The 27,825-nt window shown below is 41.9% G+C and overlaps 1 protein-coding gene across 1 annotated transcript in view; it reads right to left on the bottom strand.

Annotated features, from left to right (window-relative positions):
- The window catches only part of CACNB4 (calcium voltage-gated channel auxiliary subunit beta 4), a 509,529-nt gene that overhangs the window by 108,383 nt on the left and 373,321 nt on the right, over positions 1 to 27,825 (bottom strand). Inside the window, exon 10 of the mRNA XM_044073655.1 lies at positions 12,211 to 12,362. Coding sequence (XP_043929590.1) covers positions 12,211 to 12,362 — 152 coding nt within the window. The remainder of the gene's footprint in view (positions 1 to 12,210; positions 12,363 to 27,825) is intronic.

Consider the following 27,825-nt stretch of genomic DNA (forward strand, 5'->3'; position numbering starts at 1 on the left):
TGTAGTTTTGTTTACTTTTGTTTTTTGTTGTGTTTGTATGCACTGAGAAATACCCTTGGCCTAGACGTATTGAAGTGTTGACATTTAAGTTGCTGATGTAAGGAATGTCAACATTTGGGACTACTCATCATATTTAGTTGAGCCATACAGATACACACACACACACACACACACACACATATATATATATACATATATATATATATATATATATATATATATATGAATTCACTTTATATCCTCGAAATACTGAAATATTGAAATTCAGTATTTCGAAGCAATAACGTTGTATTTTTGAAACATTGAAAACTCAGAAGCGAGAAATTCAAAATCTCGCACACCAGAGATTTCGAATTTAGCACTACTACTGCACACACACACACACACACACACACACACACACACGCACACAAACACACACGCACACACACACACACACACACACACACCATCTTCTCCTCGGAGAAATGTAATTTCGTTGGGTTTAGGTAGACCCATATATATATATATATATATATATATATATATATATATATATATATATATGTATATATATATATATATATGTATATATATATATATATATATATATATATATATATATATATATATATATATATGTATATGGGTTCCCTTTATAATTTCGAAATACTGAAATCACGAATTTCAGTATTTTGAAATTGTAATAGCGAAGCCTTTCAATCCCAAAACACTAGAAGCACGAAATTCAAAATCCCGAAGAACGGAGATTTCGAATTAGCGCTTCTAGTGTTGCAGTGTGTGAATGGTTAGGTGTTAGTTTCAGTATGTATGTGTGTGTATGTGTGTTGGTTAGGGGCTTTAGTGTATGTCAGTGTGTGTTGTGACTGTGATGTGTGTGTACGAGGGAGTGTGAAATGTGTGGGTATGAGTTACCTTTGTGTGTCTGATTGTGCGATATTGGTGTTAGTATATATAAGTAGGGGGGGTGTGGGGGCTTGCACCCCTACTTATCTGTAGTGTAGGTTTTATATTTGAGTTGGAGGGGAAGTTGTGTGTATGCGTTTGTGTGTGGTGTGTCTGTAGTATGCTGTCGGGATTTTGAATTTCGCGGTTTTAGAGTTTCGGTATTTGGAGTGTTCGGTTATGTAATTTTGAAATACTGAAATTCAGGATTTCAGTATTTTTGGATTACATAGTGAATCCATATATATATATATATATATATATATATATATATATATATATATATATATATATATATATATATATATACAAACATACAGACACCCACACATATATGTATGTATATAAAGAGAAACACAGCAAGACACAAAGAAACCCACACAGACACACACACACACACACACACACATGGATCTAGGACTATTGAACGAAAGTTCAATAGTCTGAATCCACAATCACCGAACACACTTTAACAAAAGCACTTTCACAGAAAAAACATTTGTTAAAATGTATTTAAAAAAAACACTAAATCTTTTATGCAGGGGGGGCAAGACCCCCTGCGCCCCCCACATCTGCCCTACTTTAATATTCTCACTCCGAGATTGAACTACAGTGAGGAAAAGGGAATATTCCCTTATCTGCACTGTAGTATGACCTCTGCAACAGGCATACTTATGCGAAAGTGCTTCTTTGGTGAAAAGCACTTTCACGTAAGTATGCCCGGCCGATAGTGATTCGGTGATGTTGTTGTTCGGGGATCAGTACAGATCCCACACACACACACACACACACACACACACACACACACACACACACACACACACACACACACACACACACACACACATACTTGTAAATCACTGCTTTCAAAAATTGCTGAGCTTGCATTAACAACTTGAGCCACGTGAGCCCCAAGGGTCCCATAAAACCCTGTTGGTTACCTCACTTTTCTTCACAGCAGTACTGGATACTGGGGTCTATATCAAAATATCGAAAGTTTTCTTACCCGAACACCTAAACACTGACACATATTCCACGAACTGCAAATACACTGAATGCCCTAAACCGTGAAATTCAAAAACTCGAAATGTCATAGTTGCCCCATCCCACCTCCCGTTACATACTACCTACACAAACAAACTAAATAAACCACATACATACACTAAACAAAACTCTACTTCTAACCCTACACTAAATCTTTCATATACCACCAAGTATGCACTTAACTTAACCCGCACCCTAACCCTAAGGTCCATAACTATCGCACACTTACCTTAAAAAGCTATACCCAAACAAACTAAATAATCCACACATATACACTTAATAAAACCCTACTTCTAACCCTACACTAAATCTAACATTCATTACCATCTATGCACTTACCTTAACCCGCACCCTAACCCTAAGGTCCATAACTATCGCACACTTACCTTGCGGAGCTATACCGCAGAAGGGCCAACCATGACGAATTGACGCTTTGAATTTCGCTTCAGGACGATCGATTTTTTTGCAGTTCGATGAAGACGTGTCAGTGTTTAGGTGTTTGGGTAAGTAAACGTTCGAGTTTTCAATATAGACCCGGATACTGTGACTCGATTCCCCCTCTCTTACACGCGTAAGGAGGTGCACATTTTATTAATTTGCTGTAAAATGACGACCACAGACTGCCACATGAGATGAATTACTATATCACTTAGTCTGACCAACTGCCTTTACAAGGTACAACTAACCCTGGAAAAGTATTCAGTTCACCATCTTCTTGTTTGGTCCATATAGTTTTCATAGGTTCATAGGTTCATACTAGGCTATCTGCCCTAGGGCATTTATAAGCCTAGCCAGAGTGTGTTTGGCTTTCGCCACCCATTTTAAATGAATTTTGCTATGCCCTTTTTCGAGGTTAGTATACTCTGCCTCTGTCTAACAGTGACACAGAAGTGATACCCGGGATAAACCTATGATCTCCCATCCACTCATCAAGATTCCTCTTGAAGAGAGTCAATGAGGGACTCTGCCTAACCTGGACTGGGATTTTATTCCAGAGTGAAGGGAGCCTCTGGGTTATGAATCTGTCCCTCCAGCATGTCATATTTATTTCAGTGCTGAGATTCAAGGCTCTCGAGCGTGTAGCTCGATGGGATTTGGATTTTCTGAGGTGCAGCATATCCATTAATTCCGGGTTGGACGTGGCTTTATACGTCAGGCACAGATCGCCTCTGAACAGGCGGTATGCCACTGAGTAGAGCTGGAGTTTATTTAACCGGGCAGCATATGGCATCTGTTTGAGCCCTTTGATCCTCTTGGTGAGGTACGTTTGGGGTCTTTCCAGTTGCTGCAGGTGTCTGGAAAGGTACATCCCAAAAGGGGCATTGTACTCAATTATGGGACTGATGAGGGATGAGTAAAGAGGCACGATGACCTCCCCTGATCTAGATGTGAATCCCTTCATGATTAGGTGGGCTATATAAAATGTTTTTCTAACCACTTTGGCCACGTGGTTTTCAAATGAGAGATTGCTATCAGCTTGGGTTCCAAGGTCCCTAATTACTTCTTCCGTACTTAATGGATTATCACCTATGTGGTAATTTGTGGGCAATTTGTTTTTGCCAAAGGGGATGACCATACACTTTTTGGCATTTAGCTTGAGGCCATGGCTCTGGCACCAGTTGTCTGTTTCTATGAGGCCCTTTTGTAGGATGCTTGCATCAGCTGGAGAGCCAATTATGGCGCCTAGTTTGCAGTCATCTGCGAACTTGGTCAGCCACAGTCCTTCCATGTTGGCCTGTACCTCCGAGAAATATATACCGAACAAGAGAGGTCCCAGGACTGAATCTTGTGGGATGCCACTTGTAACTGGTTTGGAGTTTGACATGGCTCCAGCAATTCTAACCATGTGGGTTCTGTCCTTGAGCCAGTTTGCAACCCATCTAGTGACATAGGGGTTTATATTTAAGCTGGTGAGCTTATCTATAATGCCCGAGTGGGGTATTGTATCGAAGGCTTTTGTGACGTCCAGGTAGGCTGTGTGTGTGGTGTATTCAATGGACTGTGTTGTCTTGCCTTAGCTAGTGCTCTTTGGGGGCGGGGGAAAGTGCATGACGCAAGGGCGTGAGACAGGAAGTGGTTGTGTACTGTAATGTATGCTGGCCGGTCAATAAAGTTTGGAGTTGGTACCAACTGCACGCAGTTGTCCCGCGTCTTCTTTCTAAGGTAAAAGAATACGACATGGTGTCAGAAGTGCTGTGTGGCTGTGCTTGGGAGTGCTGACCTCTTGCTGAAGACCGTACGAGTGGCCAAGTGACGTGGAGAGCGGACATGTCGGACGACGAGAATGGTCGGCAGCCACGAGCTAGAATCAACATGGCGGCTAGTGCTCCCAATGCTACATTCAGTATTCAGCCGCCAGAGCCCTTTGACTTCTCCAAACCCCACGAATGGACACGATGGATTCGCCGGTTTGAACGGTTCCGCAGGCCAGTAATTTATCTTCCAACCCAGAGGGGAACCAGGTGAACACCCTGATATACTGTATGGGCGATGAGGCCGACGATGTCTTGAGAGGCCTCAAGCTAACCGAGGCAGAGCACCAGGAGTATGCCAAAGTGAAGGAGGGTTTCGAAAGATTTTTTATTGTCAAAAAGAACATTGTTTACTTAACGCACGATTTAACATGCGAAAACAAGAACTGAACGAGACTGTTGATGGTTTTGTTACTGCCCTGCATGCTTTAGCCGAACATTGCAGTTATGGGACGCTGCACGACGAGCTTATAAGGGATAGAATTGTTGTGGGCTTGGCAGACACCAGGCTGTCCGAGCGGATGCAGATGGAGAAAGAGTTGGACTTAGAGAGAGCTGTAAATATGGCCAGACAGTCGGAGGAGGTCAAGAAGCAGCAAACGGCCTTGCGGTGCGACAGTACCGCCCTGCAGTATAACGTGAATGCTGTGCAGACACCACTGGATGCCAGACGCAGGCCAGAGGCCTCGAAAGGTTGGGGCAAGCCCTTGGCGCCGATTTTTCAGCGCCAGATGCAAAAGAGTAAAGACGCCCCGAGCTCGCAGTGTTACAGGTGTGGGGGGCCATTTCACCATAGACTCCTATGCCCGGCGACTGCTGCAAGATGTCGCCGTGGGAAGAAGGGCCACTACCAGCGGGTCTGCCGACAGTTCAAGGCGGTGCAGAGTATTGAGGAAGACGAGGAGCCGGGTGAGCGTGAAGAACAGGGGTTCTTCCTTGGTTCTGTCTCCTCTGGGAACCATTCCTGGATTGTGGAAGTGAAAATACAGGGCACACCTATGACTTTCAAGCTTGACACGGGGGCGGATGTTACTGTTATCTCCAAGTCAGACCTGCACAATTTGTTCAGTGGGAAGAATGCTCCTGTGCTCCAGCAGCCGGAGAAACCCTTGTTGGGTCCTGGAGGGATGCCACTGGAGGTTACAGGATCCTTGGAGCTTCAGCTTGGCTATGGACAAAGACAGACATGTGAGAAAGTGTACGTTGTAAAAGGACTCGCGATGCCGCTTTTAGGCCTTCCTGCTATTTTGGGGCTGGGCCTCCTGAAACGTGTTGACACTATCACCATGGAGTCTTTGAAGACCTCATACCCGGACTTATGCTCTGGGTTGGGGTAGTGCAGCGAAGTACCACATAAAGCTTCAGCCAAAGGCGGTGCCATACTCTCTGAAGACCCCCAGGAGGATACTGCCATTGATGGGGAAAGTGAAAGAGGAGTTAATGAGGATGGAGGCGCTGGGTGTCGTACCAGAATGGAAGAACCTACTGATTGGTGTGCAGGCATGGTGGTAGACACAAAGAAAGACAGTAACAGGCTGAGACTTTGTGTAAACTACACTAAGCTAAATGAATACGATGCAGGGAAAGGTTCGGCTGCCCTCGGTTGAGCAGAGTCTTGGGATGCTCCTGGGGCTTAAGGTGTTTAGCAAACTGATGCCAATATGGGATTTTGGCAAATTCCTTTGTCAGAGGAGTCGGCCGCTTACCACATTCATAACCCCTTTGGGCGTTTCCGCTTCAATCGCCTTCCCTTTGGCATTAATTCTGCACCAACACTTTCAACGCATGATGGCAGAGGTCATTGAAGGCTTAGAGGGTGTGATTTGTCACATGGACGATGTGTTGGTCTGGGGCGTTGCCAGGAGGAGCACGATGCCCGGCTTCACGCGTATTAAAGAGACTGGAAGAAGCAGGCATTACGTTGAATGTAGGGAAATGTGACCTGTCGAGGGGCACAGTGACTTTCTTGGGCCATGTCATTACGAATGCTGGTATAAGCCCGGACCCAAGGAGGACCGGCCCATCACGGAGATGGCGGCACCTGCTACAGTAGGGGAACTTAGGAGTTTCCTGGGCATGGTGAATCAGGTGGGGAAGTTCATCCCTCATTTGGCTGAGAGGGACAGAGCTTTGAGAGACTTATTATCAAAAAGGAACAGCTGGTACTGGGGTGGGGACCAGGAAAAGGCATTCAAGGACTTAAAAGAGGCAATCACCTCACCTCCAGTTTTGGCTGTGTATGACCCGGAGAGGGATAAAGGTTTCCGCGGATGCTTCTTCCTTTGGGTTAGGGAGTGTGTTGCAGCAACAATGGGAGGACGGCTGGAGACCCGTGGCATACGCATCAAGGTCACTCTCACCCACAGAGCAACGATACGCACAGGTTGAGAAAGAGGCTCTAGCGTCTACCTGGGCATGTGAACGCTTTCGAGATTACCTATTAGGCAAATCGCTCTGTCTAGAGACTGATCACAAACCCCTGGTTTCATTGTTGGAGGTCAGGCGCTGGATCTTCTACCGCCCAGAATCCAACGCTTTAGGATGAGATTGATGCAGTTCTCATACACGGTGCAGTACGCCCAGGAAATCACTTTGGGTGGCAGATGCCCTGTCACGTTCTCCCCTTAAAACCAAGCTAACCCCGGAGGAAACGGAGTTAATGGAGGACACGGATATTTACGTGAACAGTATTGTGGAAAACATGCAGGTGAAGCCATCCTTCCTCCAAACATTACGGAGCAGCTGAAAGCGGACAGTGTGTGTGCTGGTCATGGACTTGTGCAGCCAGGGTGGCCGCTGTATGCAACCAGGAACCCTTACTGAAGAGCTACTGGCCAGATCGGTCCACACTAACAGTGAAAGATGGGTTGCTTTTAAAAGATTCGCCTTGTTATCCCTCTGCCATGCGTAATGAGGTGTTGTTGAAACTACATGAGGGACATCAAGGCATCGTGAAGTGCAAAGCCAGAGCCTGTCAGACCGCCTGGTGGCCGGACTTAGCCAGCAGATAAATGACATGGTTTTAAGATGCAGGACGTGCATCTCAGAGAGAAGGAATCCTCCTGAGCCCCTCATCCCAACAGAATGTCCTGACCGACCATGGCAAAGAGTGGGCGGATTTATTTGAATTAAAAGGTCATACTTACCTTCTTGCTGTGGACTACTTATCCAGGTTTCTTGAGATCGCATTGTTGAAACATAGCAAATCCAACGAGGTCATCACCCACCTAAAATCTTTCTTCGCCGCCATGGTATCCCAGAGGTACTTGTGTCTGATAATGGACCTCAGTTTTCAGGGCAGTCTTTTGCGGCCTTTGCAACCGCTTATGGCTTCGAGCATGTCACTAGCAGCCCCAGGTTCCCGCAGAGTAACGGGGAGGCAGAATGTGCGGTGCAGACGGTGAAGAACCTGCTAAAAAAGTGCTGATCCGCACATGGCTCTTTGGCGCACAGGACAACGCCACTGCAGAATGGCTATAGCCCTGCGGAACTTCTCATGGGACGACGGTTACGGACCACTCTTCCGATTCATCCTTCACAGTTGGACCCTGTGCAGCCGGACTGGAGAAGGCTCATAGGGAAAGAGGGGGAGAAGAGGGTGTATAATGGCGAAAACTAACAGACGCCATCGGGCAAGGCCGCTGGGGATGTGTTGCCCGTGACCAGGTGTGGGTGACAGATATGAAGACCCCAGGTACTGTAGAGCAAAACATTACTCGCCGAGGTCATTTAAGGTGGATGTGCCCCAAGGGACTGCGCGAAACCGTGGGCAATTGAACCCATTAACTGAACCTGACTGTGAATCAAACCCTGGGTGTCCGGAAAGTGTGATAAGTAAGACCAATGAGGCCTTGCCATTTTGCAATGGCCTTCCCCCGGAACCCCGGGCACACAGTGATGTTGTGAGGACCAGATCCGGAAGAGTTATTAACAAGCCGGACCGTTTGGATCTGTGAAGATCAGTGTATAAATAACAATGTCATTTGGGGTTTATAGTAATCTGAATGTGGCTAAGTGAGCATTTGGTGTCAATGTACCAAGTTCGTAGTGAAGTGGAAGAAATTGAATAGATCTGGGTTTTGTGTTAAGTGAAAAGGGGCCTTATGGAAAAGGAGATGTGGTGTATTCAATGGACTGTGTTGTCTTGCCTTAGCTAGTGCTCTTTGGGGGCGGGGGAAAGTGCATGACGCAAGGGCGTGAGACAGGAAGTGGTTGTGTACTGTAATGTATGCTGGCCGGTCAATAAAGTTTGGAGTTGGTACCAACTGCACGCAGTTGTCCCGCGTCTTCTTTCTAAGGTAAAAGAATACGACAGTGTGGACCACCTTCCCCTCGTCAATGGCCTTGGTGACTGTTTCAAAGAAATTGACCAGGTTTAAGAGGCAGGATCTGCCCTTAACAAAGCCGAACTGGGTAGGATCCAGTGTCTGTAAGTCCCCAATATCTTTATTTATGAGGTCCATGATGATCCTTTCCATAGCTTTGCAGACCAAGCTAGTCAGGCTTATGGGGTGATAGTTTCCAGGATCCGTTGAGGCACCACCTTTGTGGCGAGGGACCACTGTTGCTGTACGCCACTCTTTGGGTACATATCCTGTAGCAAGGCTAAGATTGAACAGTAGTTTTATGTTTGGGTTTAGCTCTTCTTGGAGTTCATGTAGGACGCAGCCTGGGACACCGTCTGGTCCAATGCTGTGTTTTTTGCTTTGGAGAGGGCGGCTCTTACCTGAGCATCTGAGATGTCAGGGGGGCATCACTCTGCTGGGATAGATATTTGCCCTTTTGGTGGGGGGGGGGAGTTTGAGCTGAACCTGTCAGCTAGGATGTTGGCAATGTCTGTAGGTTCGGTGTATTTTTTGTCATTTTGGACTAATTCTGAGCATATCTGGGAATTCCCACTCAGGTTCCTAACATAACTAAAGAAAGCCTTGTGATTATCCTTAGTGTCCTGTGCAATTTGTCTCTCAAAGCTGGCCTTAGACGATTTTATGAGTGCCCATAGGTTTTTGCTAATACTGATCAGAGATGCCTTCCCTTTTTGGGATTTTGCTCTATCATGTAGTAGCTTCCTCCTTCTATTGTATAGTTTGATTATGGCTGTGGTCCACCAGACAGGACGCCTGCCTTTGGAGGATTGGGTCTTGGTTTTATTTGGGATTGCATGATCCATGCATTCCTGAAGGTGTTCATAGAATGCGTTTATAAAGGATTCTGCGGTCTGGGCTGTATTTTCCACAGGCCCGGGGGCTTTGAAGGATTCCACCTCGGTTTTGAGGAGTGTGAAATTTGCTTTAAAGAAGTTTTTCACTGTGGTTTTCTGGGCAGGGGGTGGGGTTGGGATGTGAATATCCGGTGAGATTAGTTTATGGTCTGATCTTACCAGTAAGGGATACACTTCTGGTCTGGAGCATAGAGCCTCCATGTTGGTGATGATCAGGTCCAGTATGTTTTCCCATTCATAAATGCATTACTTTAAAGAAAAAGCTTAATAAATGACGGGTTTTGGTTTATATAGCAGCTTTCGCTGGAGCTTATTTAGGAAATTACTGAGCCTCTATCAAAATCCAGGACTGAATTTGTCTTAGGCAACTTATAAATGTGATTATACTGTACTAAGGCTCTACTCATAGGTAATAAATGTCTAAATGAACTGTATCAGAAATCTTATGAAATAAAACTCCGGTTGTTAATACTGTCAGTAATTTATCTACAATAGCAACTACTATTTTATGTTACCAAATTCAGTGCTGCTGAAGGACAAGAATTTGGTCATAAGCTGTTCATTTTCCATCTGGATATTCAGCAAAGATGGAATGAAGATTTCATGTCAGCAGGTCTTAATGGCATCCTAAAAATCATTCATCACAGTACTACTTTGTAAAATTTTTATATAAATGGATGTTTCCATTTCCTCTGACTATCTCAAGCTGTCTACCTCAAAATAATATCTCCTGTGCTTAAACTCTGATCTGCAGTATTTATACCTTACACTATAATGTGGTACAGTGTTTCTTAAATGGATAGACTCCAGCATACATATTTTAGGGGAAGTCTTAGTAAGACTAAATGTTGCATGTATTTTAAAAAGTAACTTTTGCATAAATTCAGAGGAATAATCTGTCTGTGTTTTGCAAAAGTTTAGGCTTGATCACTTCAAAAGTATGTTACACTGGGTGGTCCGCAGTAATGGCAGTGGTGAAATGGGTGTTACGTTTTTAGTATGTGTTTATTAAAGGGCAGGCTCCCTGGAGATTCTGGGATGGGTGCTGTACCCCCAAACTCCATATTCATTTATTTTAGCTCCAAGGCTGTGCAAGCTCAGCGACTGCACCAAGTCAGTTTTCTATGCTCTAAGACAGTGTGTCATTTCTTTGGGCAGTGCAGTACTGCATCAGAGTTAGAATAAACAGTGAACACGAGGGATATTGGGGGTGACAGGGCCTTCCCCCTCCTAAGGCACTTGCTAAAGGTATAGTACTTATTTATTTGCTGCACTAAATTTTCTATGTGAACTGCTGCAGTGCAATGTGTCTCTCAGAAGCAAAGCACTATAATTGGGACAGTACGTAGATACGGTGTTACTATTAATCCCACAGGTGAATCTTCTGAACTTGTCTTCACTTTTACGTACTGTTTCTTTGATGAAATTTGGCTAAAAGCAGAAGGACAACAGTTAATGCATTTATATGTTTTATTGTGAATCACTGGTAGAAAAGCATTGCACTGAGTCAAATGTTTTGTGTGTGTGTGTGTGTGTGTGTGTGTGTGTGTGTGTGTGTGTGTGTGTGCGCGTGTGATAGATGATGGAGTCTGCTTTTGAAAACTGAACAAACCTCTGATTTCTGATTGTGTTTCCATCACTTTTTTTAATTTTGTTTATTATTTTAACAATAATAGAAAGAATAAAACTAATTTTCATCACTTCTGATGTGTACTGCAAAGTATGCTTTTAGGGGACTTGGGTAAAGTCATACTATGTACCTGGGAAGGCATGAGATCTCTAACTTTGGTTTGAAGGAAACTTGCTACAGCAAAGCCCAATAATACATGCTTTAATTATTTCCACAATACTAGTTTTATATGGTTGGTTCTCTTCTATTACACCTTTACTTTAAAATATTTGATAGTTATATCATTTTAGTACACATGTTTAAGTCCCCTCTACACTAACCACACTGCACTACTATATTTAAGCCATTCTTAACTCTACTTTTCTTCTAAGTTAAAAGGGGCAACACAGTGGTGCAGCAGTTAACGTTGTTGCCTCACAGCAAGAGGTTCTCCAGTTCGATTCTCAGCTGGGGTGTCTTCTGTGCGGAGTTTGCATGTTCTCCCTGCATTTGTGTGGGTTTCCTGCGGGTACTCCGGTTTCCTCCCACATTCTAAAGACATGCATCTGGAGCATTTCTCCCCAGGCCTCCACTGAAAACAGGCTCTGTCCTAGTCAGACTTCCCCGGTCAACAAATGATAAATAAATAAAGAAAATGTGTTCTGTTCTTGAATCCAACCTATTCTAGCACCATCTGTTCAGGCGCTGTACTGCTTATAAACTGACCCCTGCTAACCCTAAACCATCTCAGTCCTAAAACAGTCTTTGCTCTACAGTTACACATCTGCTGTATCTACAACGACCTTGATTCCTTTCTATTTGTATTCCGATATTTGCATTCCTCTGCTTCTTCATGTAACCCACAGCTGTATCTATTCCACTCCATTTCAAATTCTTCCTTTCTCCCTTCCCTACTTTACTGCTTCTTGAAGTACGTGGTATTTCAAACTCGAGCTTTGCTGCTTCATCTAAGCTACTGTGACCCCTTTTGAACAATTGGTCTTGCTCTGTTTCAATCTTTCACTGCTACCGTTCCAAGTATTTACTCTTTCACTGCTACCGTTCCAAGTATACAAAGAGTTACATTAACGTACTATTTACTCATACTCCGCTACATTTTCCATACGCATTTGGAGTACCTTTGGTGATGAAACTTTGACATGAACAATAATCGGCGCTAAAGATGTCTTGATGAGTTGTGCTGGGTGGTTTATAGTATCTGCATCTAGAATAACTAATTGTAAGGATCTTGCCAGTTCAAAGATTCGTTCAATTTCGCTTTGTACTTCAGCTGCAAAACAACAAAGAAAAACAGAATGAGACATATTTTTACAAAGCTATAGGCAAACATTGAATTTACTTACTTGTTGTTCACCCAAGTATGTTTATTCTGTCAAAGTAACTCTCATGTTAGACAACGAATGTTTCAAAAGCCCACTACAGTAAAGGATAAGCAACACATCTGGCTTCCTAAGCCATATTTAGCTAAGCGATTCTGCACTAAGTTCTGTTTTCCACTTCTAACTTTCATATTTTAGTATCTGTAAATTGAAATATTACTGAATGCAAGTAATTAATGAGAACATCGATGTAGCTAGTACTTTTATAATAAATGCCAGCTGTCAGAATTATTTAGCACTGTTTAGACAGTGTATATATCCAGTCAGCATATCTTTTCAATACAGAAAAAAAAAGGATCCTGAAGCAGCAGGGTTAAGGGGAAAAAACATCTAGCTGACATTCTGAACAAAAAATATATTTAAAAAAACCTACAACAACAAAATAAAAGCATGGGAGATATGCCAGGGTGTTTTTTTAATTTAAATTCAGACATATTGCAGAAATTAACTACATACTGCTAGCACAATTTATTTGCCTGTATCCAAAACTGTGCACTTCACATAACATTACTCATTGTTTCATTACATCTCTAATGAGCTGCTTAATATTCATTGTTTCATTGCATCTCTAACGAGCTGCTTAATATTCAGTTTCATTACATCTCTAACGAGCTGCTTAATATTCATTGTTTCATTGCATCTCTAACGAGCTGCTTAATATTCATTGTTTCATTTCATCTCTAACGAGCTGCTTAATATTCATTGTTTCATTACATCTCTAATGAGCTGCTTAATATTCATTGTTTCATTACATCTCTAATGAGCTGCTTAATATTCAGTTTCATTACATCTCTAATGAGCTGCTTAATATTCATTGTTTCATTACATCTCTAATGAGCTGCTTAATATTCATTGTTTCATTACATCTCTAATGAGCTGCTTAATATTCATTGTTTCATTACATCTCTAATGAGCTGCTTAATATTGAAAAATGGATGTAGGACAGACAGTTAATGACAAAACTGCCAAAGCTGACTGTATCACAGCTGTTTTAGTGAAAGTTATCGATCTACTGTGAGAAAAGTACTTTAAAAAATTATCAGAAAAATATGTTTTGAACCAGAACGCTGTACTTTCTGCATTCCCAGTTTAAGTGGACTCTCTCTGTAAATGTTATAGTCAAGCATGAATTTCAGTTTGAAACTTCCACAGTTTGGAGAAAAACACAAATTCCCTGGCAATGTAAAAACAAAACAAACAAACAAAAAACACCATAAATGATTACCGGTCCTTTATAGGGTTTTTATTTTTCCTTGAAACAACAGCCTTCATTCAAAGCTGCTGTTTCTGTTGTAAAAAGTAATTCAGTCCTGATGCCCCCAATGAGCTTATGTGAATATGGCTTTAGCTGACCACACAAAGTACACTGAAAAACTAGCAATGCCCTCAACATGGATTGCAGTACGTCATGGCACTTTGTCCTGTATACTGTACTCATCGACCATGAAAAAGATCAGAGTTCTGAGATGTTAAAGGGTTAATAATCAGTGTGAGAAACTGTTGGTCAGTGTATGTACTAGGTGCATGAGGACCCAGGAACGGATGTTTATAAAGAAGGATTTGTCGTTATAGACTATAACAAAGTCTTTTCACTGTTCATGCCACGGCAATACCTTCCCTTATACCATACAGCCTTTCTCCATAAGGGCCACACCAGTCAACTCTGGAATAAATTGGTGGGTACTCATTCTGTTAGCTAGGTTATGTTTAAAGGAAGACAAGTCAGACGGTTTAACATGCAGCAAAAAACAAATAAGCGAAAAGATAGCAGATACTTCCTAAACAGAAATTTATTAAACATTAAAAATGGTAAAGTGCTTTTCATCTACTCAATAGCAGACTTCATCAGACCACCATTTAATACAGAGAATCCTTTAAATACTAGTGTACACCAACAGTTACCACCCCCAATCACAACGTCAAAAGGAAATTATGTAAGCATACTTAGTACAAAAAATTGTTAAACATACATTATGCTAAAAATATATAATTTTTGACATATACATATAAAAATGAATGAATATAAAACCTATGCTTATTAAAAAGTGAAGTTAATTATTAATTAGTAGTTCATCTACTCAAAGCTTTTAACCTTAAAAGACTGTTAATGGCACATTGTTTATTAAGACCTGGTTTATAGTACGATTGTAATAATAATTGCCATCTTAATTCATCTTTTTCTAAAATTAAACTCCAGGGTCCACCCCTTGGTTGCTCATAAATCTGCTGAATGGCACAAAATTTGAAATTATGATCAACACATGTCTGTGTATGTTTCGCTAAAGCATTAGCTAAATTCCCCCTCCTTATGGCATACAAATGTTCATAATCCCTTTCTTTTAGCGTTCTTGTGATTTTTCCTAACTAATACGCAGAACTTTTTTTACAGTTAGCTACGTATACCACCCCTTTTGATTTGCAATTCAATTTCTGATGAATATAATACTTTTTACCATTAATTTCAACCTGTTCACCTTGATACATATACTTACAAAAAGTGCACATGCCACATTTTTTCATACCCCCACCTTTTTCTTTCCTGTAACGTCGTTCAATGATATTTTTGATATTCCTACCCTTCCTTGCAATCATTTTAATACTATTCTGAAATTTATTGGTAATAATTGCTTCCTCATCCAAAAGTCTCCAATTTTTAAAAATTATTGATTTAATTAAAAAAAATGCACATTAAATGTAGTTATAAAGGCATTAACATAATCAATTCTCATGTTTTGATTAGCTCTGTGCATTTCCACCAATAATCCATCTCTATTGAGAATAGGTACAAAGTAAACATTTTCTCTTTTTTGTTTTACTTTGAGAAACAATTCATTCAGCAAGTCCTCTGGGTAGCCCCTTCTCAAAAACATGTTTATAACATTCTTACACTCATCAAAAAATTCATTATGTAAACTAACCATCCTTGCGGCACCAATTGGCCTTTTATAACCGCTGTTTTGTTAACAACAGGATGGGAGCTTGTATAATGAAGAAAGCTATTCCAATAGGTGGGTTTTCTGTGAATTTTTGCTACAAACCTCTTGTTGACCTTGTCCTTCCTCAGATTCACATCCAAGTAATTACTCTCCTGTCCATCAACATTGTACGTAAACCTCAAAAATTGAGTTGTATTATTGATATATTCCATAAAATCATCCACCTGCTGCTGCTCACCCTTCCATAAAATAAAAATATCATCCAAACATTGCAAATATAGGACGATATACTGTTCATATGCACTATTAAATATGTGCTTTTGTTCCCATCGGGCTATTAACAAGTTGGAAAAAATGGTCCCACAGCGTGAACCCATAGCAACTCCTACCTTTTGTAAATAATAATGATTGTTGAACATAATGTAATTGTTGGTCAAAACCACTTCAAATAAATCAGCATATAAGTTAATGTCAATTTGTGGTACTCCTTGTTCAAACAGAAACTCTTCTATCATATTTACTCCTTCCTGCTGGGGAATCACAGAGGAAAGGTCCTTTACATCTATCGTTAAAAATAGAACACCCTCTGCATATTCAACTGCATTAATAAGGCTGAGAAAATGCCAAGAATCTCTACAGATTTGCTTTTGATCATCCAAGAAACCTTTCAATTTACAGTCTAAAAATTTAGCACATGCATAAGTTATGGAGTTGCGCCCGTCCACTATTGATCTTAGTGGTGGATTGTTTATATCTTTATGTATCTTAGGTGAGTCAAAAATACAAGGAATGGTAGGTGCAATAATGTGTAAATAATAATAGGTGTCAATGTCGATTCTATTTTCAAGAAACAAGTCATTAAGAAATACTTCAATCTTCTTATACGCTACATTAAGTGCATTTCTGCTAACTTCTTCATATGTTGCTGGGTTAAGTATCTGCATTATTTTATCATTATAATAAAAAACATCCATTACTACCAGTCCGCCCCCCCCCCCCCCCTTATCCGGCTTCATGATTCTAATATTCTGTTGCATTAAAAATACAAGTAATTTCCTTTCATTAGAACTCAAATTGTCCTTCAAATGGACATGCTTATTGCTTAACAGATGTCTAATATCAATTTCACAAGCCTTCTCATACAGAATTAAAGCCGGATGTAATGGTGGATTAAAAGTACTGGTGGTATGCAATTGTATATCAGAATGGTTGTGATTTTCACCAAACATAATTCTAAAATTCATTCTCCTAAGAAATAGTTTAAAATCCATGAGTACCGTAGCTAAACATGCCTCAGAGGCAGGAACAAAAGTCAAAGCTTTGCTTAAGAAATCAGCCATCTCCTGATCAAAAAATGTATAAGAAAAATTATGAATTTTAAAATCATGTGCCTCATTAAAAATAACCATAGGTTTTTGTTGTCCGACTTCATCTGAGATACCATTAGTACCATCAGTTTCAATAGCACTCAGCTGACCAGTACAGTCAGTTAATAATCGCTCCTCGGGTACTGTCCACATCCCCGTTGCCCCCCCTCCTCTGATTCCTTCTGGAAGGTGTATAAAAATCCTGACTGGGGCCATTACCACGATTGTTACCATAATTATAGTTCCTATTCCTGATCCTTTTGGATCGCCTTAAAGGTGGAAATTGTTGTTCATAGTCGTCATCATTATGCAAATCACTTTCATTTTGTTGCTCAGTTTCTTCAGACACCGCTCCATTATTATTAAACTGCAAATGTTCACCATTATTACTGTTATTATAAACATGTGGGGGGGGGGGTTGGATAGGCAAAATGTTGACTGTATTGATGCTTGTCTCTAGTCAACTTTTTATTTTTCTTTCTTTTTAATTCCACAATATTGTTCTCAATACTAGTGAAATACGTTGATGCCTGTACTTGTACCTATCATAGCCACCTTCCGACAACAATTGTGTTTGCAATGAGTTACACTCAACCAACAACAAATCAATATCTTTAGTGTTATATTTAATGAGCAGTTCTAATAATTCAAAGCCATGCCTATCAAACATGGCTATTAAATCATTGTGCAGGGCTGAGTTCTCAATTAGACCTGCTGGATAATGCCATACTCTAAGCCCTTTTGGAACCACCCCATTTGTAATACAGTCCTTCAAATAAACATTTTCACATTGCAACTCTTTAGTTTTATACAGTTTCCTATACAGTTCTTCCAATTTATTTTTTGCATTATTCCCTCCAGCTACTTGTGTAGCTACTTCTTGTCCCACGCTTCCATTTGCTAACCGGTCATTCAGTATAGGAGGTTTTCAATTAATACTGCTAGAACTAGACGTGTTACCAGCATTAAGGTTATGTGATTGCTGTGTTTGAAAGTTCATAACTGGCAGTGTCTGCATGACTGCATTTGCGTTCTGTACTCCTTCGGAACCATTATTATGTGGATTAAGTCCCTGGTTACCCTCCTGCTGTTGCATTGATGAATTTAATTAATTGGGAGAAGAAACAGTTGAAAAAGATGCCAAACTGCCAACATTAGCATAATTTCCTTCATAAACTCCATTACCTGCTCTGGCAGCAGGAAGAACTTGCTGCTGCCCAGCTGGGAATGACATTGCTGCCATCTGCTGGTCGAAAAGCAGAACTGCATTATTTCTGATGTTCTCAATACTGCTAGCCAGTAAATCCGCATGTTGTGTCAAAGAATGTATCAGTCTAAGTAATTCTGTAGTATCACACCCCTGTTCTTCTTGTGAAAATAAAACTCGGGAAGTAGATGTTCCACTATCCATTGCTGAAAACCAAAACCACTAGAAACTTTGCAAAAATGCACAAACTCTCTTATAAATATCCTTGAGTACTTTGTTCCCCATTGGCCCTTTTTTTCAATTATAAAGGAATTCCCAATACTATTCGAGCATGTCCAAAGGTCAGTTGTCAAGCTCCTCTCCGGTCCAGCTGGTGAATCTGGGAATCTTGAAGCAATGTTACAACTGCCTCATGTACACAGACAACTCTCTCCTCCTCCCAACAAATTCCAACACATGTGAGAGATGCAACCATATAGCCAAACTGGAGGCTAAGCTCTCTCAACTCAGTACTGGCGTAACCAGTCAGGAGAAGAAGGAAACCACACTCACTACAATTCCAGTCTCACACAGACCTACCACGACAGCAAACCAAACACATAAACACACAAAAACATACTCGGAGGCTCTAAATAAAAATCTGCCTAAGCTTCAGAGACCTCCAAATCAGACACCCAAGCAACCGCTACCCCAAAACAAAACACGTGCAACACATAGCTCACAAAGCCAGTGTGCCGAACAGTCACAGCCCTGAAGGCTAAACAACACACCTGATACACTTGTAATAGGTGACGCTATCGTCAGGCACACTGACGTCCCGCTCACCAGGCTGAACAAGGAGAAGGTCACGGTGAGCTGCCTGTCGGGTGCTAGGATCTGCCACATAACACAAGCACTCAGGTCACTCCAAGGCAAGAGCAAATATGACTCAGTCATTGTCCATGCTGGTGTGAATGACCTGAGACGTACCTCCCTGGACTACATGAAAAGAGACATAGAGGAGCTCTCTGAGCATGTAGCTCAAGCCGGTATGACCCTGACCTTGAGTAGCATCTTACCCTCACCAAGAATGATGCCACAATATGAAGACAAGATGATCAACTTCAACAATTGGCTTAAGTATTGGTGTCATTCAAAGGGGATCCAATGCCTGTCTGCCTGGGATGACATGCTCGACAAGCCACAATGCTTCGCTAGGGACGGCTTGCACCTGTCACCCCTGGGCTTTCAGATATTGGCAAAGGCTCTTGCCATCCCCACAGTGCCTTTTTTAGGCAAGGCTCAAAAGAAAAACCCACCTCCATAGGCATCACAAAGGATAAGAAACTAAGAGTAATGCTACTCAACGCCAGAAGTCTAAACCTCAAGATGCACGCACTCGAAACTCTCCTTAGCATGGAGAACATTGATATCTGTGCAGTAACAGAAACTTGGTTCAAGGCTCCCGAGAGCACCCCAGCACTACCAGGTTATACCTCATACCATGTTTTTCGGCCCCAAAACTTGGACCGAACCACAAAGGGAGGGGGAGTATCAATATTCGTCAAAGATACCCACACCTCCAGGTTGGTGGCACAGCACGAAGCATCAGAGACTATCTATGTGCAACTAACAGTGGGTAAAACTGCCTTCCAGTTTATAGCCTGCTACAGACCACCCTCCCAAACCCAGGAACCCCACTCGGCCTTCCTGAGAACACTGGAAAATATGAAGGTCTCTCCAAACACCATTATATTGGGCGACTTCAACTACCCTAACATAGGCTGGGAGCATTACTCTAGCTCCAACACCCTAGCCCAAAGGTTCCTAGAATTTATAAACTCAAATGCTATGGAACAACTTGTTGCCACTCCCACAAGAGGGGAAAACATACTGGACCTGATCATCACCAAGATGGGGACTCTATGCTCCAGACCAGAAGTGTGTCAGTCACTGGTAAGATCAGACCATAAACAAATCTCACTAGATATTCACATCCCAACGCCAGCCCCTGCCCAGAAAACCACAGTGAAAAACTTCTCTAAAGCAAATTTCACACTCCTCAAAACCAAGGTGGAATCCTTCAAAGCCCCCGGGCCTGTGGAAAATACGTCCCAGACCGCAGAATCCTTTATAAACGCATTCTATGAACACATTCAGGAATGCATGGATCATGCAATCCCAAATAAAACCAAGACCCAATCCTCCAAAGGCGTCCTGTCTGGTGGACCCCAGCCATAAACAAACTATACAATAGAAGGAGGAAGCTACTACATGATAGAGCAAAATCCCAAAAAGGGAAGGCATCGCTGATCAGTATTAGCAAAAAACTACGGGCACTCATAAAATCGTCTAAGGCCAGCTTTGACAGAAAAATTGCACAGGACACTAAGGATAATCACAAGGCTTTCTTTAGTTATGTTAGGAACCTGGGTGGTAATTCCCAGATATGCTCAGAATTAGTCCAAAATGACAAAAAATACACTGAACCCACAGACATTGCCAACATCCTAGCTAACAGATTCAGCGCAAACTTCTCACCCCCTTCCCCACCAAAAGGGCAAATATATATCCCAGCAGAGTGCTGCCCCCCTGACATCTCAGATGCTCAGGTAAGAGCCACTCTCTCCAAAGCAAAAAACACAGCATCAATGGGACCAGACGGTGTCCCGGGCTGCATCCTACATGAACTCCAAGAAGAACTAAACCCAAACATAAAACTACTGTTCAATCTCAGGCTTACTACAGGATATGTACCCAAAGAGTGGCATACAGCAACAGTGGTCCCTCTCCACAAAGGTGGTGCCTCAACGGATCCTGGAAACTATCGCCCCATAAGCTTGACTAGCTTGGTCTGCAAAGCTATGGAAAGGATCATCATGGACCTCATAAATAAAGATATTGGGGACCTACAGACACTGGATCCTACCAAGTTCGGCTTTGTTAAGGGCAGATCCTGCCTCTTAAATCTGGTCGATTTCTTTTAAACAGTCACCAAGGCCATTGACGAGGGGAAGGTGGTCCACACAGCCTACCTGGACCTTGCAAAAGCCTTCGATACAATACCCCACTCGGGCATTATAGATAAGCTCACCAGCTTAAATATAAACCCCTATGTCACTAGATGGGTTGCAAACTGGCTCAAGGACAGAACCCACATGGTTAGAATTGCTGGAGCCATGTCAGACTCCAAACCAGTTACAAGTGGCATCCCACAAGGCTCATTCCTGGGACCTCTCTTGTTCAGTATATATTTCTCGGAGGTACAGGCTAACACGGAAGGACTGTGGCTGACCAAGTTCACAGATGACTGCAAACTGGGCGCCATAATAGACTCTCCAGCCAACACAGGCATCCTACAAAAGGGCCTCATAGAAACAGACAACTGGTGCCAGAGCCATGGCCTCAAGCTAAACGCCAAAAAGTGTATAGTCATCCCCTCTGGCAAAAACAAAGTGCCCACAAATTACCACATAGGTGGTAATCCATTAAGTATGGAAGAAGTAATTAGGGACCTGGGGACCCAAGTTGATAGCAATCTCTCATTTGACAACCACGTGGCCAAAGTGGTTAGAAAAACATTTTATATAGCCCACCTAATCATGAAGGGATTCACATCTAGATCAGGGGAGGTCATCGTGCCTCTTTACTGATCCCTCATCAGGCCCATAATTGAGTACAATGCCCCTTTTGGGATGTACCTTACCAGACACCTGCAGCAACTGGAAAGACCCCAAAGGTACCTCACCAAGAGGATCAAAGGGCTCAAACAGATGCCATATGCTGCCCAGTTAAAGAAACTCCAGCTCTACTCAGTGGCATACCGCCTGCTCAGAGGCGATCTGTGCCTGACGTATAAAGCCATGTCCAACCTGGAATTAATGGACATGCTCAGAAAATCCAAATCCCATCGAGCTACGCGCCCGAGAGACTTGAACCTCAGCACTGAAATAAATAGGACATGCTGGAGGGACAGATTCATAACCCAGAGGCTCCCATCACTCTGGAATAAAATCCCAGTCCAGGTTAGGCAGAGTCCTTCATTGACTCTCTTCAAGAGGAATCTTGATGAGTGGATGGGAGATGTAGGTTTACCCCGGGTATCACTTCTGTGTCACTGTTAGACAGAGGCACAGTATACTAACCTCGAAAAAGGGCATAGCAAAATAAATTTAAAATGGGTGGTGAAAGCCAAACACATTCTGGCTAGGCTTATAAATGCCCTAGGGCAGATAGCCTAGTATGAACCTATGAACCTATAAAATATGTTTTTGAGTAGGGGCTACCCAGAGGACTTGCTAAATGAATTGTTTCTCGAAGTAAAACAAAAAAGAGAACATGTTTACTTTGTACCTATTCTCAATAGAGATGGATTATTGGTGGAAATGCACAGGGCTAATCAAAACATGAGAATTGATTATGTTAATGCCTTTATAACTACATTTAATGTGCATGTGCATACCGAAGGCAGGAAGAGAGGAGGAAGATTAGGAGTGTAGTAGTGAAGGTAGGAACTTTGAATGTTGGCAGTATGACCGGTATAGGAAGAGAGCTAGCTGCTATGATGGAGAGAAGGAAGGTTGATACATTGTGTGTGCAAGAGACCAGATGGAAGGGAAGTAAGGCCAGGTGTTTAGGAAATGGGTTCAAATTGTTCTATCACGGTGTAGATGGCAGGAGAAATGGGGTAGGGGTTATCCTAAAGGAACAGTATGCCAAGAGTGTTTTGGAGGTGAAGAGAGTGTCTGATAGAGTGATGTTTATGAAGCTTGAAATTGATGGTGTAATGATGAATGTTGTTAGTGCATATGCTCCACAAGTTGGGTGTGCGATGGATAAGAAAGAAAAATTTTGGAGTGAGTTGGATGAAGTGGTGGTGAGTGTACCCAAGGGTGAGAGACTAGTGATTGGAGCGGACCTCAATGGGCATGTTGATGAAGTGAACAGAGGGGATGAGGAAGTGATGGGTAGGTATGGTGTTAAGGAGAGGAATGCAGAAGGTCAGATGATTGTGGATTTTGCGAAAAGGATGGACATGGCTGTGGTGAAGAGGGAGGAGCATAGGGTGACGTACAAGAGTGGAGGAAGATGCACTCAGGTGGATTATATCCTATGTAGGAGAGTCAGTCTGAAGGAGATTGGAGACTGTAAAGTGGTGACAGGGGAAAGTGTAGTTAAGCAGCATAAACTGGTGGTCTGTAGGATGACGTTGGTCATCAAGAATAGGAGGAGAAGTGTGAAAGCAGTGCCAAGGATTAAATGGTGGAAGTTAAAAAAGGGTGATTGTGAGGTGGAGTTCAGTTAAGACAGGCACTGGGGGGCAGTGAAGAATTACTGAATAGCTGGGTAACTACAGCAGAGCTGTTAAGTGAGACAGCTAGAAAGGTGCTTGGTGTGACATCTGGACAGAGGAAGGAGGACAAGGAGACCTGGTGGTGGAATGAGGAAGTACAGGAGAGTATACAGAGGAAGATGCTGGTGAAGAAGAAGTGGGATTGTCAAAGAGATGAAGAAAGTAGACAGGAGTATAAGGAGATGAAGCGCATGGCAAATAGAGAGGTGCCGAAGGCTAAGGATAAGGCATATGGAGTGTTGTATGAAAGGTTGGACACTAAGGAGGGAGAAAAGGACCTGCACCGATTGGCTAGACAGAGGGACAGAGCTGGGAAAAATGTACCGCGGGTAAGGGTGATAAAGGATAATGAGGGAAACGTACTCACAAGTGAGGAGAGTGTGTTGAAGAGATGGAAGGAGTACTTTGAAGGGCTGCTGAATGAAGAGAATGGGAGAGAAAGAAGGTTGGATGATGCAGGGATAGTGAATCAGGAAGTGAAACAGATTAGCAAGGAGGAAGTAAGGACAGCTATGAAGAGGATGAAGAATGGAAAGGCTGTTGGCCCAGATGACATACCAGTGGAAGCATGGAGTTGCTTAGGTGAAATGGCAGTGGAATTCTTAACCAGATTGTTTAATGAAATTTTGGAAAGTCAGATGATGCCTGAGGAGTGGAGAAAAAGTGTTTTGGTACCTATCTTTAAGAATAAGGGTGATGTGCAGAGCTGCAGTAACTACAGAGGGATAAAATTGATCAGCTTGAAGTTATGGGAAAGAGTAGTGGAAGCTAGGTTAAGAAGGGAGGTGATGATTAGTGATCAGCAGTATGGTTTCCTGCCAGGAAAGGGCACTACAGATGCAATATTTGCTCTGAGAGTGTTGTTGGAGAAATACAGAGAAGGTCAGAAGGAGTTGCATTGTGTCTTTGTGGACTTAGAGAAAGCATATGACAGGGTGCCTAGAGAGGAGTTGTGGTATTGTATGAGGAGGTCGGAAGTGGCAGAGAAGTATGTAAGAGTGGTACAGGATATGTATGAGGGTAGTGTGACATTGTTGAGGACTGCGGTGGGAGTGACAGATACGTTTAAGGTGGAGGTGGGATTACATCAAGGATCAGCTTTGAGCCCTTTCTTATTTGCAGTAGTGATGGACAGGTTGACAGATGAGATCAGACAGGAGGCCCCGTGGACTATGATGTTTGCAGATGACGTTGTGATATGTAGTGAGAGTAGGGACCAGGTTGAGGAGACCCTGGAGAGGTGGTGATATGCTTTAGAGAGGAGAGGAATGAAGGTCAGCAGGGCTAAACCATATTATATGTGTGTAAATGTGAGGGTGGGTAGAGGAATGGTGAGGATGCAGGGAGTAGAGTTGGTAAAGGTGGATGAGTTTAAGTACTTGGGATCAACAGTACAGAGTAATGGTGAGTGTGGAAGAGAGGTGAAGAAGAGAGTGCAGGCAGGGTGGAATGGGTGGAGAAGAGTGTCAGGAGTGATTTGTGACAGACGGGTACCAGTAAGAGTGAAAGGGAAAGTCTACAAGAGGGTAGTGAGACCAGCTATGTTATATGGGTTGGAGACGGTGGCATTGATAAAAAGGCAGGAGTCAGAGCTGGATGTGGCAGAGTTAAAGATGTTAAGATTTGCACTGGGTGTGACTAGGATGGACAGGATTAGGAATCGGTATATTAGAGGGTCAGCTCAGGTTGGACAGTTTGGAGACAAAGCAAGAGGCGAGATTGCGTTGGTTTGGACATGTGCTGAGGAGGGATGCTGGGTATATTGGGAAAAGGATGCTAAGGATGGGGCTGCCAGGTAAGAGGAAAAGAGGAAGGCCTAAGTTAAGGTTTATGGATGTGGTGAGAGAGGACATGCAGGCAGCTGGTGTGAAAGAGCATGATGCAAAGGACAGGAAGAAATGGAAACAGAAGTTCCGCTGTGGCAACCCCTAACGGGAACAGCCAAAAGAAGATGAATTTTTAAAAATTGGAGACTTCTGAATGAGGAATCAATTATTACCAATAAATTTCAGAATGGTATTAAAATGATTACAAAGAAGGGTAGGAATATCAAAAATCTCATTGAACGATGTTACAGGAAAGAAAAAGGTGGGGGTATGAAAAAATGTGGCATGTGCACTTTTTGTAAGTATTTTGTTGGGATGATAGCCTAATGGTTAAGGTGTTTGCCTTACAAACACAAGGTACAGGGTTTGAATCTCACAAGGGATAATTGGCTAGGCTTAAAATGACTCACAAGGGCAGTTAGCCTAGTACTAATCTATGAATCTATGTATCAAGGTGAACAGGTTGAAATTAATGGTAAAAAGTATTATATTCATCAGAAATTGAATTGCAAATCAAAAGGGATGGTATACGTAGCTAACTGTAAAGAAATGTTCTGTGTATTATATAGGAAAAACCACAAGAACGCTAAAAGAAAAGGTTTATGAACATTTATATGCCATAAGGAGGGGGAATTTAGCTAATGCTTTAGCAAAACATACACAGGCATGTCTTGATCATAATTTCGATTTTTGTGCCATTCAGCAGATTTATGAGCAGCCAAGGGGTGGACCCTGGAGCTTAATTTTAGAAAAAGCTGAATTAAGATGGCAATTATTATTACAATCGTACTATAAACCAGGTCTTAATGAACAATGTGCCATTAACAATCTTTTAAGGTTAAAAGCTTTGAGTAGATGAACTACTAATTAATAATTAACTTCACTTTTTAATATGCATAGGTTTTATATTCATTCATTTTTATATGTATATGTCAAAAACTATATATTTTTCGCATAATGTATGTTTAACAATTTTTTGTACTAACAGTATGCTTACATCATTTCCTTTTGAAGTTGTGATTGGGGTGCGGTAACTGTTGGTATACACTAGTATTTAAAGGATTCTCTGTATTAAATGGTGGTCTGATGAAGTCTGCTATTGAGTAGATGAAAAGCACGTTACCATTTTTAATGTTTAATAAATTTCTGTTTTAGGAAGTATCTGCTATCTTTTCGCTTATTTGTTTTGTGAGAGTTTGTTTGTTTTTGCAAAGTTTTTAACATACAGCGAGGGAAGGGTAGAGGTTTGGGAGATATTTGGAAGGTTATAAACCACACTGTTTTATTTTTTTGTGAAGATATAGATCCTTATGTCTAGTATTTGTGGAGATTTTGGGCTTGCAGAGATAAAGGAGGTCTAAGGCAACTGGGTCTCTAAAACATGGTAAATGATACAGAGATGTCTCCTCCAAAGTCTATAAGACATGGAAAAGTGAGAGAACTTCGAGCCTCTGTTAGTAACTCTGGGTCTTCAGTCTCTTTTTTTGCTTAGGAACCTTTGGAGTCTTTCTGATTGTTTGATATGTTTAGTGAGATTAACCCCAAAGGAGCGTTGCACTCATTAACTGGTTTGACCAGTGCTGAGCATAACAGAATGGTTACTATTTTACACCTTGATGATATTTCTTTGGCAATTAGCTGTATTAAATAAAAGGATTTACTGACAACCATTGTTACATGATGGTCAAAAGGGAGGGAGTTGTCAAATTTGGTTCTCAGGTCCCCTGAGTACATTTTTCATTTTGTAGTGCCATACTGTTTATACAATATGATCAGGGGAAGGGTTGTGCACCAAAAGTGACAATATTATATTTTTTAGCATTAGCTTTTGTGTTCATTTTTAGTAGGGAGAGTTATCCTGAAGGGAAAAGTGTCAGAAGGTGAGTTAATAGCAACTTTCCATTTGCAGTCACCTGCAACCTTTGTTATCCAGAGGTCTGCTTGGAGATCTGAGAAGCAAAGGCCAAAAAGGAGAAGTCCAAACAGTGAGTTCTTTGTGACACCACTGGTTAGTTTCCTGCTTTCTAATGAGACACCTGCAACTTTTACTGCGTGGATTCTTTTTTTTTCAGCCAGTTTGATATCCAGCTTTTATGAACCTATAAAAATCTTGATGATTGGATGGGAAATGGGAAATTCACCCTGGGGATCACTTCTGTGGCTCTGCTCGACAGGGGCACAGGAAAATAATTTTCTTGGGTGGCGAAAGCCAGGGTACATTTTTTGGCTAGGCTTGTATGGTCCCTAGGGCCGATAGCCTAGTACCTATCTATGAACCTATGAACCTATGAACATATGGGTACATTTTTAAAGCATTTGGCTTCTGTATAATGACATCATATGGAATGGTGTCAAAGGCCTTCATTGGATACTACATGGCAACCATGTACAGCCTCCATAACCCTTTCAATAAAGTTTACCATATCCCATAGAAAGGCTCTACCCTTCACAAAGCCAAACTCTTGGGAGTCAAATCTAATAAGGTTCTTGATGTTATATTTAATGAGGCCGGCTATAATACGTTCTGTGGTTTTGCAGATGAAGCTTATTAGGCTGGTAGAGCTGTAAATTCCCAGGTCAGAAATTGATCAGACACAATGTTATTTTGTTCTAGATTGAAGTATGTGTTACCACTTGTCAGGAGTATACAAAATGAAGGACTGTAGTAAAGACTAACTTAAAGATG

Source organism: Protopterus annectens, chromosome 6.part0 (assembly GCF_019279795.1).
Source record: "Protopterus annectens isolate FY-2018-M chromosome 6.part0, PAN1.0, whole genome shotgun sequence".
Taxonomy (NCBI): Eukaryota; Metazoa; Chordata; order Ceratodontiformes; family Protopteridae; genus Protopterus; species Protopterus annectens.